Here is an 18,823-nt window from a genome sequence, read left to right on the forward strand (position 1 = left end):
CCCACCACGTCGAATATGACCGTTCAAATTCGCGATGTGTTAATAGTAGTTTATGCAACTGTCATAATTATAATGAAGGGTATTAAAACACGAGTGCGCTCGTTTCATAATAATAACGAGTGTTTTAATACCCGTGTTATATGCAGTTGCATACACTACTTTATCTTCACTAATGCAATTAATCAAACAACAAGAGTAAAAGCTGACAGTAGTTTATTTATAATAATTGTTCAAATTTTGGATGGTACAATTTTGAAAGTTAATGTTAATTATTGATCCAGCAGCTGTAGCGGTCGCGGGGCAAGCAGTAGAGCTCGTAGACGGAGTCGGAATAAGTTATTATATTCTTTTTCATATAATTTTCTAGATTTTTCTGGCAAAAGATTGTGAGTTAATTTTGTTGCCAATTCTAGAATATCCGGAGGCGTACAAATATCATCGTCGCTATCCATTTTTAACTTTTAATTTATTAAATTAAATTCACGCGTACGTGTATTGTCACAGTGATTTTGCCGCCATTAAAATCTAACCAATGAGAGCGCAGCTGCGCGCATGCGCGCGATGTTATAATGAGATTTTACGATATCGATGTGGATATTATACCATCATGTGAAATTGCTTAAATTGAGTGTTTTGTTGTCTGCGCTATAACAGTAGTAATTATAAGTCAAGTATTGGAAACATAAGTAGAATGTTACAACATTAGTGTAGATAAAACAAATTGTACTAACACGTGATATAATAGAGTTTATTATTGTCTGGTGAGTATACAAGGGAAAATCCCTGAAGATAACTTTCTTCGGGTTTGTTTCTTGAATTAGGTATAGGACTAGTGATAGATTATTTTTGGATTATTTCGATGGATTAGGATTAGTATTCAATTCACATTTAACAAATTAAATGTAGTTGCGAAATTTTGTGAAGTGTTAAGCGAATTCATCGCTAATTCATACTTCTTTCGCGGCAACGTGCTATTCTATCGCACCCACGGGAAGTCGGGAATACTAATAATCTGTTTCATTATTAGCAATTTAGCAGTTGCTGCGAAGACTGAAATTATGCAATTATTATCTTTGATTTGTTTGTATTTATGATGCTTGTATGGACTACTTCTATAATTAATGTTTCTTAGTGATAAAACGTATTGCTTTTGAGTACTTTCTTTTTCTGTAATGTAAAAAAATTATAATTATAAATGGAACAAAAATTTGCACGCCGTTTAAGCTAGATTATATGAGACATTGTAACTAATAACACCTTATGTATTAACTATATTCATGCAAATAAAGAATTTGATTTATGTTAACGGAACAAATTTAAATAAATGAACGCATTATTGACTTAAAATACTTTTGTTTTACTCCGAGTAAAAATCTACCGATTTTTACCGATTTTTCGGAGGCATATATACCGATTTTTTATTTTACACTTTTGCAACACTGTGTGCAAGCCTGTTTCAAGACATTATGTTACTAAATTGCTATTTAATATATAAAAAGTAGGGTTCATGCATTAAAATGATATTATTAAATTGTATATTATTATCTAATTTATTTTTAAGTAATTTAAACTGAAAATTCAGCACTATAATTATAAATCAATTTACAACAGAAATTTAAGCTGTTGATATTCCAGTAACTTTTATTTGAAAGAGATCAAGTAAAGAGTGCAACTAAAAATCACTAAAAATATATATTTTAATTAGTTTGTACAATTTGTGAAATTATTTGTTTCAAACTTGCCATAATGATAATATTCTTGAGTGAGTTACAAAAAGACCACCTGAATTTACTACATCAACACTCTATTCAGGGTTAAGTATACATAACTAAATAAAATTTAGTAGTCATTATTATTTTCTTCTTTTCGTTCTTAATTTTCTTTTGTCTAATCGAATAATCTTTTCTTGTTACAGTTTTAGTAGATTTTTGTAAACTTACTATTGATTATCTTAATAATGGCATGAATGAGAAAAAGTGTGCTATTGCTGCAGGTAAAAATATGTTTACTTACATACTTATAATTATTAAGTATTTGCTTTTAAAGATTTAAAAATTAATCATAATAAGGTTTATTTTTCAGAAAAACTAGATGTTCTAGTGTCAGTAGTACAAAATCTTATCCATGCACTGGCTTATTTAATTGTAGAAGGATGTAAACATAATGTAGGTAACATATTTCTGAAATAAATCTGTGATAAATTTATGAAACGTATTTCTAATATTTTCTATCTATAAATGTTCACAACTATCTGTTCTTATATTTATTCCAGTTGTCAGAACCAAACTTTCGATCATCTCTAGCTCTAGCTGGGTTTTCTGAAGAACAACAACAAGTTCTAGTAAAATTACATAATGCTAAAAAAGCAGAAATATCAGGAGCTATAAACTTACTTCAACAGAAAGACCCCAGTTACCTGGATCTTACTTGGAGATTTGAAGTGCAGGTAGTATTTTTAAGTTTTAAAAAGTGAAGTTTTTATTTATTTTTTCAAGGCTCATCAACGCAAGGTACCGTCAGCCAAGAAAGTGGTGTACCACCCTAAGGTTGAATGCCAATTGCAGATTCATAGGTGATAAAGATTAGTTTCACTTGCAGATCGATCTGACAACTTCTATTGCTGTCTTTATCTGATTATTGATAACCTTTTTTTTACGTGGGGAAAATCCATCATAGATACCCTCCAGCGCGGGGGTGCCAGAGAGTTATGTCAGACTTCTACTGACTAAAAACCACCACGTGTGAGCAGTTGTCCGCCTGGGTGGGGAGAGATGGGGTCACGCTAGCATTCGAAACCTCGCCCCGGCGGTAGGCCCGGATAAAGCCTCCGGGCCCCGGCACAATGGTTGGGTGGCATCACTCACAACAAGGCCACCCCTCAGAAGTGTGGGGCCGTGTCGCCCGGCCGGCCGAAGTCCCCCGGCCGGCCGAAGTCCCCCGGCCGGGCGAAGTCCCCCGATAGATAGAGCTTAAAATGTCATGTACCTAGTCCAGCCATAAGTTCTGTTACAAATGAAAATGCATTTTTTTAAAATGAAGTAATGTAATATTATTAAAATTTATACCTACATATTTATTAACGTCTCAGCAAAAAATAAAAAATATTCTATTCGAAATAGCCACCTGTAGTTTTTATACAGGCCTTTAATCTGTTTGGCCACGAATCTATGGATTTACGCACTGTTTCCAAGGGAAATTTTGCCACTGCTTGCTCCAAAGATTTTTTAAAAGACTCAATGTCGCCGTGTCGTTTAGAGCAGGCCATTTTTTTCATCGGTAAGAGGATATTTCTGTGCCTTTCACCTGCGTATCGTGACAGAAGACTTTTGATCGATCCACTCTATTTAATTGTAAATTTCCTGTATATCGGCGATAAGCACCGAGCTTCAGGTCTTGTTTTATAATACGCGACAAAATCCTAGCGAGAATCTTCATTTCTCGCGATAAGATTTTTTGCTTCCTAATGGGGTTTCAACGAATTCTGACTTTAACATCATTAACAGTATTAACAGCATTAACAGCCTTTGTAGTTCTAACAACACGCGACCGCCCCGATCTTTTCTGGTCTTCGACAGACGCAGTGTTGCTGTATCTGTCGATAGTACGATATACGAACCTACGGCTGATACCAAGCTTTTGAAGAATTAAAAATAATATACGTGTTTCAATTTCAAAATAATTAAAAAGTTGAAAAAAAGAAAAGTTTTTTTGTAACAGTATTTATGGCCAGACTAGTTATAATAATGACGTAGGTATGAATACTTATCAATTAGGCTTACGTCATTATGATATGTCTCTTTCAGTAATATCTTTTCAATTTCAATGTCCTCCCCATTCATCTGTATTTACTGGTGAGTGTGTGGGTATATTAGAGGCTTGTCTATTTATAGAGAGCCATAATATATCTAGCGCTGTCATCTTTTCTGACTCAAAAAGTGCCCTGGAATCCATTATTATCAACCCTATTTATAATAAATTAAACAGTGATATCATCTTAAATATTAGAAACTCTCTACTCAAAAGTTCAAGTAAAGGCCTAAACATTACTTTAGTTTGGATCCCAGGACACTCAGGCATTAGAGGTAATGAGGTAGCGGATTCTCTTGCGAAGCAGGCTACTTTCCATCAGGTGGACAATAAATACTACAGGTATCAAACTTACGATATCCTCAATCTTCCTCAGAGACAAGCATACCAATCTTGGCAGAACGACTGGGATCATCATCATCATCATTACAGCCTATACAGTCCACTGCTGGACATAGGCCTCCACAAGTTTACGCCAAAATAAAACGTGAACTCATGTGTTTTGCCCATAGTCACCACGCTGGGCAGGCGGGTTGGTGACCGCAGTACTGGCTTTGTCGCACCGAAGACGCTGCTGCCCGTCTTCGGCCTGAGTATTTCAAAGCCAGCAGTTGGATGGTTATCCCGCCATCGGTCGGCTTCTTGAGTTCCAAGGTGGTTGTGGAACCTTGTTATCCCTTAGTCGCCTCTTACGACACCCACGGGAAGAGAGGGGGTGGCTAAATTCTTTAGTGCCGTAGCCACACAGCACGACGACTGGGATAAGACCAACAAAATAAAAGGAAGATTTTATGCCTCATTCCAACCCATTATTCCAAGAAAACCATGGTTTTCAAAGTTCAAGAAATTGAATAAAAAATCTGTCTCTATTTTATGTAGAATTCGTTTAGGCCATTGCTGTACCCCAGTCTTTCTAAATAAAATTAGAATAAGAGACTCCTCTCTGTGCGAGTGTGGTTTTGAAGAGGGGTCCCTCGACCATATTTTCTTCGCCTGTCGTAACAACTCATTCACTATATACAATCTTCTTCCTGAATTGAACATCCCTCTTCCTATGAATGTTTCCTCTCTACTAAACTTTTACAACAACCCCGAATTGGTATTTCTCCTATCCAAATTTATTAACATTAATAACATTAAATTATAATTTTTATGAATTTGAGGCAAAGACTGTATGCTATTTATTGCAATAAATAATTATATTACATGGTTAGATATTAATAATTATATTACATTTTGTAGAGTAGAATTATGTTTAGACCCTACCCTAGATGTATAACTCTCTGATAATTACTAAAATATTTGTTATATTTGTCTGCAGGTAACAAAACCCAAACAATTGTTCTTTCTTGCATCAAAAACTAGTTTCCTCCGTAATTTACATAATCTCATACTTGACACTGGCAGAATGTTGCACAACGAATAGTTGCGACGCTGACATGCCATAAATTAAAGAAGAAGAAGAAGTAATATCTTTTAATAACGAACTTTGTTGTAATTTTTGATGACCAGAAAACTAAATCAAAACTGGTACACCACTTTATTGGCCGACTGTACACAGCAAACTATCTAGCATGTGTACGTTTTGTCAAAATTTTCGTATATCCGCAATTACATACTATGCACACAATTTTGTATCATTTACTACATTATACACTTTACTATATTTCATTACTATTATTGTATGATAATTATTAAATTATTAACACAAAATAAGCGAATGTTAATAACTGTAATAAATATAAATAATTGCTAATGCAAATTTATGTGATTTTTGTTTAATTTATTAATAAAATTAAAGATTTAAAAATATTCTTATTACAATAATCATTGCAGGTGGCTTCAAAGAGTTCACAAGAAGAAATAAAGCCTATGGTTGTTATGGATTTTGTTCTAACAACTCCTAAAAACTTTGGTCAAAGTGATGATTTTGCACATATAACATCAAAACAAAAAAATAGCTTACCCTGTAGTAGTATAGTGTCGTCAATACAAGACGCCAAGACAGCCAGTCAATGCCAGCATATTATAAATCACATTCTTCTACAATCTGATCTTTCCAACTTAGTACACCTAACAAACAGGCTAGAAGAAGCTTTAAAAGAGTCTAAAAGTCAGCATATACGCAAAGTACAAAGAGCATTATAATGTAAAAAATATATTGTATTTATACTGTATTCGATTAAAATAGCTATGTAATGTTTAATTTAATTTAATACAAAAAGTAAATATTTCAGTATTTTATTTATTTGTCATAGCTGTGAAATCATGTGTTTGTCCCATAGTCACCACGCTGGGCAGGCGGGTTGGTGACCGCAGGGCTGGCTTTGTCGCACCGAATACGCTCCTGCCCGTCTTAAGCCTGTGTATTTCAAAGCCCACAATTGGATGGTTATCCCACCATCAGTTGGCTTTTTAAGTTCCAAGGTGGTAGTGGAACTATGTTATCCCCTGGTCGCCTCCTACGACACCCACGGGAAGAGGGTGCAGCTATATTCTTTACCGATGTAACCACACAGCAGTATTATTCCTATTAACTGTAAAATGTAATCGTTTTGCAGTGCTTTAATCTAATTTAAGTAAAACAAGTACTTAATCCAAAAAATACAGTAATTAAAATTAATTTTCACTCAATTTTATCTTATATATAAAATTCTCGTGTCATAATGTTAGTTACCATACGACTCCGAAACGGCTGGACTGATTTTTATGAAATTTTGTGTGAATATCGGATAGGTCTGAGAATCGGCCAACATTTATTTTGTTATACCCCTAAGTTAAAAGGATTAATCAAGGGGATTAATAACATATATGGCAAAACCACGTTTGCGGGGTCAGCTAGTTATATATAAAATTCTCGTATCACAATGCTAGTTACTATACTCCTCCGAAACGGCTGGACCGATTTTTATGAAATTTTATTTGCATATCGTATAAATCTACTTGAAAAACGATTAAAAATTAACTAAACTATTATAAATTGTAGCTCAATGTTTCGTTGCATTATATATACAGAGTGGGGATGACAATACGACAAAAATTGATAACATAGGTAATACTAGTTTATAGGAGTATTTCAAAACCATCAAAAAAGTTCTAACGTCAAAATCAAAAAAATGATTTTTTCAAACAAACTAAATAAGAAAAATATAATAAAATTATACTACAACATGTGTGACTATAGGTTCACTGACCTGTTATGACGCGCGGTGACACAACGAACTACTACGAACTAGGTACGTTGGTTTGTTTGGTCAGTCATAGTAGGTTACTAAATTTTTAAATTATATCTAAAATAATTATCTTTTTATAATTTAATTCATTAATTTTGACATGATGTCGCCATTAGTGGCCATATTTTTTAATTTATTAAAAGGTCTAATAATTCTATTTTTTAACTCATCAACTGTATTTACGTCTGTTGAGTACAAGTCGTTTGTTACAAAACTTCACAGAAAATGCGGGATTAAGCATTGATCTTCCCGTATCCTCTGAAAAGCATTTGAAATAGTGCGGCCATCGGTTGGACAAATACGGGTGTTCCCATATCTCTCCCGGTACTTCTGTATTGCTAAATTAGCCTTGCCGTGGCATTCTCCGTAAACACAAATCATGTACTCCGAAGCTGTGTAATTATAACGTGGCATTGTAAATAAAATAAAAACTATTCTTACTATTAACACTAGCGCCTAATTTCGCACAATTCACCTAATAACTATTAAACTAGGCATTTATTCTACGTTAATGTTCTTGTCACTATAAAAATAAAGCGTTAAAATATCGCACAATCACTCCAAGTCTTTCGAGATAATCCAATAATTAATTAAAACGAACAAAACTCGTGCGCATATGTAGAAAATTGACAAATCAACGCGTATGACATCAAGAAACATGAGTACCTAAATAAACGGCACAGAGACCACTGGCCGCTTGTCGCGTACGCGGCAACTCAGGGAAAAACTAAAAACAGGTTATAACATGTTTTGTTTACGCTAGCCTACGCACCAGGGCTGACAGATGTACGACTTTAATCGATACGATTTTTTTTTTAATTTTTACTCATGTACGATCGCTAGACTAAAATCATACGCAAAATGTACGATTTTTATATTCCTATTACCTGGAAGCATTTCATAATTAAAGAAACATCATTCACTGGCAAGCTTGAATTTCGTTAATTTCCCTTACTTGAATGAACCTACCACTTTTATATGAATGAGGACTCTTTGAAAAATCATATTAAGGCTGTATTTGTTTGCTTTCTAATGAAACTTATAATTTATCTTGTGGTAATAATTGCGACTTGAAAAAAAAAAAAACATTTTGAAATAAAAAACAATTTGAAAATTATAAAACACTGGCTCAATTTGCTTTAAATTTGTTATGTTTTCCCCATTACAGTGCAATCTGTAATGTGAACGAGAATTCAGCGAAGTTAATTTAATCAGAACAATACTTAGATACAGTTTATCCAATGATACCCTTAAGGGCACATTATTAGCCTAGCAATTAATAAGAAGAAACGAAAATGATACGAATTTTAAGCCAACAAATTCTTTTGTTAAAAAATATGACCACAGAAAATTTTGTATGAGTGTGACAAATTTTTCTAGCAGCCCTGGCACAGCCAGTTGTCCTTTACACCGTTACACGTTCTCAGGGTCATTGCAACACACGTGCCACGTTGTTTTTTTTCAGCTGTTGCAAGATTTAATATTTTAATGTAATAACGTGGTATTTTATTATTAATAATTGTTGTTATTGTTATTTGTTGTCTTTATCGCATTTGTTGAACTGCTCGAGCAAAAGTTTCGCGAATATTTTGATCTTGAAATAAAAATAGTCAATGAAATACTTAAATTTATTAAATATTGTTGATATGCCATGTGTGCTCCCCGTGATATTACCTACTTGCAAAAACTATGTTAGATTCAGAATTTAGATTTTCAGAATTTAAAATTTAAGCATTAAAAGAAACAATAAATTTTTAAAAAACAAAAATTATAAAAAGAAAATTATTAGAATCATACTGAATATTAAAACTATTTAACAAATGTTTTTAATATGTCTTAACACAACACTGACTAGATGTGAGGCGTATTTATTGGAACAGATAAAAATAACAGGTATTTGAAAGTAACAAATAACAACTGTTATTCTGAATTTGAAATAACTGTTATCTAAAATAACATTAAGTAACAGATACGTAAATATCAAATACTTATACCAAATACTATTGTTACTTGTTACCGCAACTGTTATTAGCAGTCTGTTATTTCTCGAATAACATTTCTTATCTCACTCTAGCTCATAAGTATCGCGCCTTGCAAAATAGAGAAACACCTAGTATTTTATTACACAATACACATATTTACCTCTCAGTTGCACTGCAATGCCTATACCATGCCAAAAAGGGAAGCACCTAGTATTTATTACCCCAAAAATATTAACTCCCAAATGTGGTCATGTTATGTATTGTCTCTTATTCGGATACATTGTAAAAATTGTAGTGCCATATTGTGTGTTACTAATAAATAATATTTTATGAATCAAGTACTGTAAAACCAACTTTATTATTTAAATATAAGTATTTTAATATATAAATATTGTTAAATAAAATATGTGTCACTCGTTTGAAATCATGCTGTGTATCCAAACGTTGGCTCATCCCGGTTTGACATGATTGGTTAATAAATTAACCTTGTAAATTCAACTTTACGACATAAATAATAAGAATGATATTCATTTGTGATTATGATTGATAATGTTTAAATTTTGAAATTCCTCTTTATTAAAATTTCATAATGGAACAAATTACAAAGCGTTTTGAATATTGGAAGTGATAGAAGAAATTTTAAGATTCTTGTATTTCTTGTTTTTAAAATTAGTTTAATAGTTAGTTAGTCAGTGTTGTTAGTTAGTAATAGTTAGTTACTTAGTTAGTGTTTATATTCATTGTATACCTATATAGTTTAGATTTCGATTAAAAATAGTGTATTGTTAGTTTGTTTTCTTATTATTTGTTAGGACTTAGGTTTAGGTGTAAAATTTTTACCTATTTAGGCATAAAAATGTCTTTCAATAAAAAAGTGAGTAAAACATCGAAATCGGTCTACCCAGTGAAAAGTTCTGATGTAATATATAAAAAAAAATACAATCGAATTGAGAGCCTCCTCCTTTTTTGGAAGTCGGTTGATGAAGGGAATTGTTCAGTTTACAATGTACAAGAACAAAATTCGTTATCCGCATAAACTTAAATAACAGGCTGTTATTTTATAACAGGTATTGATATCTGTTATTTTTCCATAACAGTAACAGATATAACAGGTAACATGTTTCACCTGTTATAGCCCACGTCTAACACTGACCTACCAAAATAGATAACAATTTTGCACGTTTTTAAATTACGCGTACGCGTAATATTATGTTTGTACCGTCGCGCTCAAAGGGTCGTTAACCTGCGGGTGACCGTTTATTAATGTTATACAACACGTAGTAATTTTAAAAAATGAAAAATCATATTTTTTGACTAAACTACTGGATGTATTTTATTGATTTTTTGTATGTGGGCTTGGAATATCATTACATATACGATGTCAAAGTTATTGTCGTATTGTCATCCCCACCCTGTATATATATATATATATATATATATATAATGCATAACGTAGGGTTTGCAGACAGTCTTTCGAGCGGACGTATGGTGTGGGGACATTTGTATACTTTGGAGACTGGTTTCAAAGTATCTTTATATTAAGCGTATGGTTTGAGGACAGTTTTTAGGGAAGTATAATTTGCGGACTGTCCTCAAATTATCCCTTCTACTTGAAAACCTGGAAGGTATATTTTGGAGACATTTTTATTCACATATACAGTATACTATAAGTCGCACTCAACAATATACGTAACAAGATAGAGTTTCTATTGCCACCCTTGATGAGTTAAATAAACAATATCTATTTTCAATAAAAGACTTTAATAGATAATGATTTTTGTTTTAATCACAAGATAGTGTGTGTCGTGTGGTCCCAGTTAAATTTGATTGCGATCTAACAAGTAGTTTTTGGGTTATATCTAATAATGCGTATTTACTTGACTGTTTTTTCGTCTACCTACCATGGTCGAGGTAATTGAAGTCTGATTTTTTTTTTTTTCGTTTGCGAGCTAACATAATTATGTTTCGCCAGTCCGTGGACGCGCAACGCTTATTTTATTTTATTTATTCAGAAAAACTTACAGCTATACATAAATTAAAAAATACAATTAAAAACTAAAATTTAGAAGTTTTTACAATTAACAACTAAAGAGTGCTAGATTAATAAGAGTGCTAGTTTGAGTAGAACAAAATTTAAACTTAGGATGGTTTGAAAACTTAGCTGGATCATTAAACTGCTTAGACATTATTAGCTATCGGAAGAGAAATATTGTGTGGTCACCAATCGTCTGATAAAGTAAGGTTTAATCAGAAAAACATCAACATCACCATGATCGCACAAAAAGTCATTAAATCGTGTAGTGCTGTGTATTAATCGTATCGTGATCTGCAAATAAAGGAATTTCGACGATAATTACTATGTCAAGGTAGGATATAAAATGGTGCAAAATTACGAAAGAACCTAGTGGGTACATTAAATTTAATTAGTTGTGTAATTCTGGGTTATCTATAATATTGTTGTTTTTTATAGTGTAAGTATTTATAATTTTTGTTACTTTTGATTGTGAAGTTACTTAAAATGAATTATTTCCGAATTTCGTCTTTTATCGGTTTCTAAAATGTAATACGATACAATTCCTACATAACACAAAGCTTCTTCTGTCGACGACATCGCAACCCAGAATGAGCTGTTTATGCAAGTTATTTTACTCTTTGAAAATGAGTAAGTTTCACGTGAGTCACCGACGTCGAGCCGCGATCTTAAGGCAGCATTCGGATCTGGGCAGCCGCGACCCGGCAGTGGCGACCAGCTGCCGCGACCCATTGTCGCTGCTGTGCAGCGCTGCTAGAGGCTTACGGATAGCAGCGTCCGTGACCCGGGCAGCGACTGCCGCGTGCATTAGTCAAACAGCACTCAGTGTGAACGCTTGTGCATTCCAGTCGTGTATAAAATATTCACTATGTCTGACTATTTAAATATACGAAAGCGAGAACTCGTGAAGAGACTGATAGAAGACGAAGAAGAGGATGATGAAATTATGTTGATCTTGCTATCATCAAAGAGGAATAACATCGATTCATTATATACGTCTAGAATTGATGAAGGCACCTATCAAATCCTGATAAAACGGCACTTAAATGTAAAGGAAAAGAAATTCTCTGCGAACGGGCAGCGCGACCCTACTGCCACCAGAGCGGCTCGGCGGCGCTGCCAAGGCCGCGCGTAGGCCACGCCCCCCGGCCGCGCTGCTCGGTCGCTTGCGTTGGTTACTATTGCATACAATTCCCTACGAAGCGGTGGGTCGCGACCGCGGTCGCGGCTGCAGGGCCGCGGCTGCCGGGTCGCGACTGCCCAGATCCGAATCATACCTTTAAAAACCGCGTTCCTTAAGTTCGTACGTCTATAACCCTCTTTATTTTGTCTGTTGTGTTGGCGGTCGAGGGTGTGATGCCGCTCATTTGTTTAAAAACGCATAAAATTTAGTATAAATTTATATTATACCTAACGATAAGCTTATTAATCACAACAAGTGATTAATGTTGCGTTGAGTTATCTGTACTAATATTATAATGAGGAAAGATTTGATTGTTTGTGTGTTTGCATTGAATATGCTTTGAAGCTACTGAACCGATTTGAAAAATTCTTTCACTGTTGGGAACCTACACTATCCGCGGGTGACATAGGCTATATTATATTTTCAAAGACCGGCCAAGTTCGAGTCGGACTCGCACACGAAGGGTTCCGTACCATTGACTAGGTAAAATATTTAGACAATTTTTATTTCGTGTAAATATTTTTTATTTTTATTTTAATTTTATTATTTATTATTAAACTAATACAATCCAACTAATACAACTGAGTAGTTTGTGAATATTTCAAGTGCTTACTTGTTGCCTTTATTGATATCGAGCAAAAAAATCGCGCTTGTTGTATGGGAGCCTCCCTTAAATATTTATTTTATTTTGTTTTTAGTATTTATAGCGACATCAAAAATACATAATTTGTGAAAATTTCAACTGTCTAGCTATCGCGGTTCTTGAGATATAGCCTGGTGACAGACAGACGAACAGATGGACGGACGGATGGACAGATGTTTTTACCCTTTGGGTACGGAACTCTAAAAATTAAGGGAAAAAATATTTTGAAATTTTTATTAAATACCCGTGCGAAGGCTGAACCGGATGCTAGTATATAATAATAATGCAATATTAGCGCTAAATGTTTTGTATTTTACGAGCGCAATTATAGCGTTTTGGTCAAAAACATTTCGATCAATTTAAACAGGCTAGCTAATACAATACTTATTTATATCAACAAGCGACAACCGGCAATGATTCAGCAGAAATCGGGATCATGCGGAGTGTAGAGCGAGAGATGCGAGCGCACGTCGTTCCTGCCGTTTGTCAGTAGTTCAGTTTGTCGGCGACTCGGTGGCAGAACGGTGTTGTGCACTCTTGTTTGAGCACTCGCACGGACCCACCGCTTACCATTCTATCTGTGATACACTTCTTATTGACTTCAGAATTTCGTCGTACTTAATATTTTTACATGTTTTAATTATAAATAAAATTTTGAATTTATTAACGTCGTGATAAAAAAGTGGCCCTGGGGACGTGAGTGCGGTTAGTTTTTTCGTGGAATCGTATAAAGGCTATTGAATCCTAATTCAATGTAATATTCTTTCGTAAATATTTAGCTATATATGATTTAACACTTTTTGTGTTAACCCTCCAGAATTACGACATGCAGATTTCAAAAGTCTGCGAATATAATATATTATATTTAATTATAATATATTGTTGTGTACATTAAGTGTATTTGGTGCTCGTTAACGTACTTAAATATTGTACTTATTCAACTACCAGTAGTGTATCTAGTAAATATCAAAAGTTACAAAATAGATACCTACAATTCATTTTCTAATATTTTCTGTTACTGCATAGACGTCTTTTCGTACAGTGAAATTAATCCTGCAACATGGACTCAAAAGTGGTGCTAACGGAGAAAAACCCCAATGATCAAGCAGGTTTTTTATCAAAAGTATTTTTATGGTAAGAACATTTTTATTAATTTTGTGCTATATATTTTTTATAAACCAATATTTATTAGCATTTATTAATATATTAAATTAAGACTGCCAAGTTTCTTTATACCGTAGCTTTTAAATTCTCACATTTAAAATCTAATCTACCTACTTCTTGTTTTGTTTAAATCGTTTAGATATGTACTCTTATTGGATTTGGAAATATTTGATATTGTGTTCGTTTGCTTATTTTTGGGTTTTTTAGCTAGGAACAGCTTATTACAAATAATAAGTTTGTCGTTTGTCCATTCGTATGTACGTCAGTCTGTCAAATGACTATAGGCCGCTTTCGATAAGTAATCTATCTATCTATACATATAATAAAATGGTAGGAAAGTCAAAACTGTACATTGAATTTATTTTAAAAGAATACTTGGGGCGTGATCTACAATCGATACCGAAACTAAAAATATATTTTTTAGAATTTTTGTCTTTTTGTCTGTATGTATGTCCGGGATAAACTCAAAAAGTACCGCATGGATTTACTTTAAATTTGGCACGAATATTATTAAGAAGTCGGGTCAACATAGACTACATATTATCATGCTATCACCTACCGGGAACGAGCAGTGAACCTTTATTAACCGACTTCCAAAAAAGGAGGAGGTTCTCAATTCGACTGTATTTTTTTTTTATATGTATGTTACATCAGAACTTTTGACCGGGTGGACCGATCTCGACATTTTTTTTTAATCGAAAGGTGGTGTGTTTCAATTGGTCCCATTTAAATTTATTTGAGATCAAACAATTACTTTTCGAGTTAGGTATATCTAATAATGCGTTTTTACTTGACACTTTTCTCGTCGTGTATTATACCGCATTACTTTCTACTGGATGCACTGATTTTGATAATTCTTTTTTTGTTGGAAAGGAGATATCCCTAGTTTGGTACCATGATAAGGAAACCAGGATCTGATGATAGGATCCTAGACAAATCAAGGGAAACTCTCGAAAATCCACAATAACTTTTTACTACTGTGTACCAATTTTGATAAATTTTTAACCGACTTCAAAAAAAAAGGAGGAGGTTACTCAATTCGACCGTATATATATATATATATATATATATATATATATATATATATATATATATTTTTTTTTTTTTTTTAATGTATGTTCGGAGATAACTTCTTCGTTTATTAACCGATTTTGATAATTCTTTTTTTGTTGGAAAGGAGATATCCATAGTTTGGTACTATGATAAGGAAACCAAGATCTGATGATGGGATCCGAGAGAAATCGAGGGAAACTTTCAAAAATCGTAAGGGTGACTAGTAAATTTAATCATGTTTTTATTAAGTACTATAAAGCACTACTACTTAATAAAGGTCTGGAGTCGATCTGATGATGGAGAAGAAAGATAGTCGAGGGAACTCTTCAACAATATATAGCAATTACCTGCTTTTTGAACTTAATTCGTTTCTATTGATGAGAACTTTGCACCTGTATGAGTTATAAGTGCCATTACAGTCTGATGATGGAGACAAAAGATAGTCGAGGGAACTCTTTAACGATTTATAGCAATTACCAGCTGTTTGAACTTAATTCGTTTCTATTGATGAGAACTTTGCATATGTATGAGTTATAAGTGCCATTTCAGTCTGATGATGGAGACGAAAGATAGTCGAGGGAACTTTTCAACGATTTATAGCAATTACCTGCTGTGTGATCATCTGTGTCGCAGGACCAGGTTTGATGATGGAGTCCATAAACACTCGAGGGAATTTCTCAACAATTTACAGCAGTTAGCTTTTGCTGTTTGACGACCGCTTTGATATAATGGTGCATGTGCCGTGTCGGCGGCGCCTAAACACCGACGGTCGCGGGTTCTATTCCCGCCCGGAGTGGATATTTATGTTTATACAAGTATTTATTTTCGGTCTAGTTGTTAATCCTTGTGGTTCTCCCAACCTAGCCTCAGAGAACACGCTAGGCTGTCAGTCCCGGTTGTTATTACGTACACCTGATAGCGAACTCTACTCATAGTATGTCGACGCGTTAGCGCAGCGGTCACAGCCCGGATGTTGCGCTGGCGTTAGTGGGTTCAATCTTCGCGCACGACAGACATTTGTATTGACCATATAGATGTTTGTCATTGTCTGGGTGTTTGTGCTTGTGTATTGTGTGTTTCTGGACCCCCGACACAAGAGAAAAAGCATCTTTGTTAGGTCTACCCATCACTAAAAATTATAAAATAAAATAATTTTTAACAAAAAAAAACCGACTTCAAACAGGAAACTAAAAATTGAAAAATAAATTTACTTAGTACAAAATAATTCGTATTTTGATTTAGTTAATCAGAAATGATTAAATAAATATTTTATAATTTTGAAGTTGGTGCCAAGTAAATACTACAACAACCTGGCTACAATAACAAATACAAACAACACACACACAACAAACAAGTACAAAAAAAATTATTAGATATGTCAAAACAATAACAGAATAATAACAGTATTCAACCTAATAGACAATGAAACAAATTATGAAAGAAAACTGAATACAACTTACGAGTAGATACTAGAGTAGTTATTGTTTTACTTGGCACCGACTTCAAAATTATAAAATATTTATTTAATCATTTCTGATTAACTAAATCAAAATACGAATTACTTTGTACTAAGTAAATTTATTTTTCACTTTTTAGTTTCCTGTTTGAAGTCGGTTTTTTTTTTTTTGTTAAAAATTATTTTTAATTTTATCGAAAGCTGATGTTTATCAAATGGTCAAATTGAAATTTTATCGAGATCTGATAACTACTTTTTGAGTAATCTTTGATAACGCGTAGTTACCTGACTATTTTCTCGTCGATCTACGCTGTATTACTCGTCGATGTAATTGAAGTCAGTTTTTTTTTCGTTTGCGAGCAAACACAATTATTTCCTCAACGCATTCTGTAACAACGTGTAATCTAACGACGCATTTTTGAATGTTGTTGTTATTATGTTAATAGCCATGCCATATATATATAAGCTAGCTTCACACTATAAAAATCACGCAATATAAGTAACTAAACCGCTAAACATAATTAAATGAATATAAGTAGACAAGACAATTTTAAAGCAGCGCCATCTATGAGATTTTTCTATAGATATGAAATGTAAAGAAGAAACGGGTAAATGAATGTTATTTTTAACCGACTTCCAAAAAAGGAGGAGGTTCTCAATTCGACTGTATTTTTTTTTATATGTATGTTACATCGGAACTTTTGTTACTGTTTGAACTTTGTTTGGACCGATTTCGACAAAAAATTTTTAATCGAAAGGTGTTGTGTGTCATTTGGTCCCATTTAAATTTATATGAGATCTAACAACTACTTTTCGAGTTATATCTAATAATGCGTTTTTACTTGACGCTTTTTTCGTCGACCTACGTTGTATTATACCGCATTACTTTCTACTGGATGTACCGATTTTGATAATTATTTTTTTTTTTGTTTTAAAGGAGATATCCCTAGTTTTGTACCATGATAAGGAAACCAGGATTTGATGATGGGATCCCAGAGAAATCGAGGGAAACTCTCGAAAATCCGCATAACTTTTTACTTGGTGTACCGATTTTGATAATTTTTAATTTACTCAAAAGCTGATGTTTATGATGTGGTCACATATAAATTTTATCGAGATCTGATAACTTCTTTTTGAGTAATCTTTGATAACGCGTAGTTACTTGACTATTTTTTCGTCGATCTACGTTGTATTACTTGTCGATGTAATTGAAGTCGGTTTTTTTTCGTTTGCCTGCAAACACAATTATAAAAGGTATAAATAATCGTAGGTATTTTTGGTGCTGTATAGCGTTCACGCAGACGACGTCGCGGACAGCAGCTAGTACATATAAAATGGTAGGAAAGTCAAGACTGTACATTGAATGTTTTTTTAAAGAATACTTGGGGTGTGATCTACTTTCGATACCGTAGCTATAAATATGGTTTTTAGAATTTTTGTCTGTTTGTCTGTATGTATGTCCGGGATAAACTCAAAAAGTACTCCATGGATTTACTTCAAATTTGGCACGAATATTATTAAGAAGTCGGGTCAACACAGGCTACAAATTATCACGCTGTCACCTACCGGAAACGAGCAGTGAACCTTTATTTCTTCAACGCATTCTGTAACAACGTGTAATCTAACGACGCATATTTGAATGTTGTTATTATGTTAATAACCATGCTATAAGCTAGCTAGTTGTAATACGACTCCATCCGCTCTAGATTAAGGTACATAGAATAGGATACATAGGATAAGGTACATAGAATAAGATACAATAAATAAAATTCAGAGAATAAGTAAGAGACGCAAACTCAGCGTCTCGTCGGTCGGCCCCCCTGACAACCACTGGGCCGAGACTAGAAGTTAGGACAGCGATAATAAAACCTCCAAATCGGTTACATCTTTCATTTTTTTTTAAATTTAAATTAAGATAGTTAAATTAATAAGTAACTACTATAAATTGTTTTCAAAACGCTTCGAAACCAAAAGTGGCGCAGCCGGTGAGGATTCTCTTATAGCCTCCGTAGTTTTCCAAAAAATACGCGAATATTCTACGTGAGCAGAGATCCTTCGAACCAAATAAATATTCTTTTGTGTCTCGAGAAGCAGAGAAAACAGAATATGGGAATAGCGGTCATTTGGTGAGTCAATCTTTTCGCCAATCCTTGTTTCGGTAATCCTCCTGTATTTTTCATATAGTTATTAAGTTATTGTTATTATTGAGATCAAACCTTGCTCACTATAACGTTGTGAAATTGATATCTCCGTATGAAATTATTCGGTCT

At 33.7% G+C, this 18,823-nt stretch overlaps 2 protein-coding genes across 3 annotated transcripts in view; both read left to right on the forward strand.

The window, feature by feature from the left end:
- The first annotated feature begins 1,428 nt into the window (after positions 1-1,428).
- Positions 1,429-6,043, forward strand: LOC123664770 (COMM domain-containing protein 2-like). Of its 2 annotated transcripts, none has more exons than XM_045599257.1 (5): positions 1,429-1,498; positions 1,916-1,993; positions 2,083-2,165; positions 2,273-2,446; positions 5,644-6,043. In XM_045599257.1, the coding sequence occupies exons 2-5, from the start codon at positions 1,963-1,965 to the stop codon at positions 5,953-5,955; spliced, it is 600 nt and encodes a 199-aa protein (XP_045455213.1). In that variant the 5' UTR covers positions 1,429-1,498; positions 1,916-1,962; the 3' UTR covers positions 5,956-6,043. The 2 variants fall into 2 exon arrangements, with proteins under 2 accessions (XP_045455213.1, XP_045455208.1); XM_045599252.1 differs by lacking the exon at positions 1,429-1,498 and adding an exon at positions 1,625-1,813.
- A 7,283-nt stretch (positions 6,044-13,326) lies between these two features.
- The window catches only part of LOC123664852 (ATP-binding cassette sub-family C member 4-like), a 65,756-nt gene continuing 60,259 nt past the window's right edge, over positions 13,327-18,823 (forward strand). The window contains exons 1-2 of the mRNA XM_045599269.1: positions 13,327-13,634; positions 13,907-14,014. Coding sequence (XP_045455225.1) covers positions 13,941-14,014 — 74 coding nt within the window. The 5' untranslated portion in view covers positions 13,327-13,634; positions 13,907-13,940. The remainder of the gene's footprint in view (positions 13,635-13,906; positions 14,015-18,823) is intronic.

Source organism: Melitaea cinxia, chromosome 2 (assembly GCF_905220565.1).
Source record: "Melitaea cinxia chromosome 2, ilMelCinx1.1, whole genome shotgun sequence".
NCBI classification, from domain to species: Eukaryota; Metazoa; Arthropoda; class Insecta; order Lepidoptera; family Nymphalidae; genus Melitaea; species Melitaea cinxia.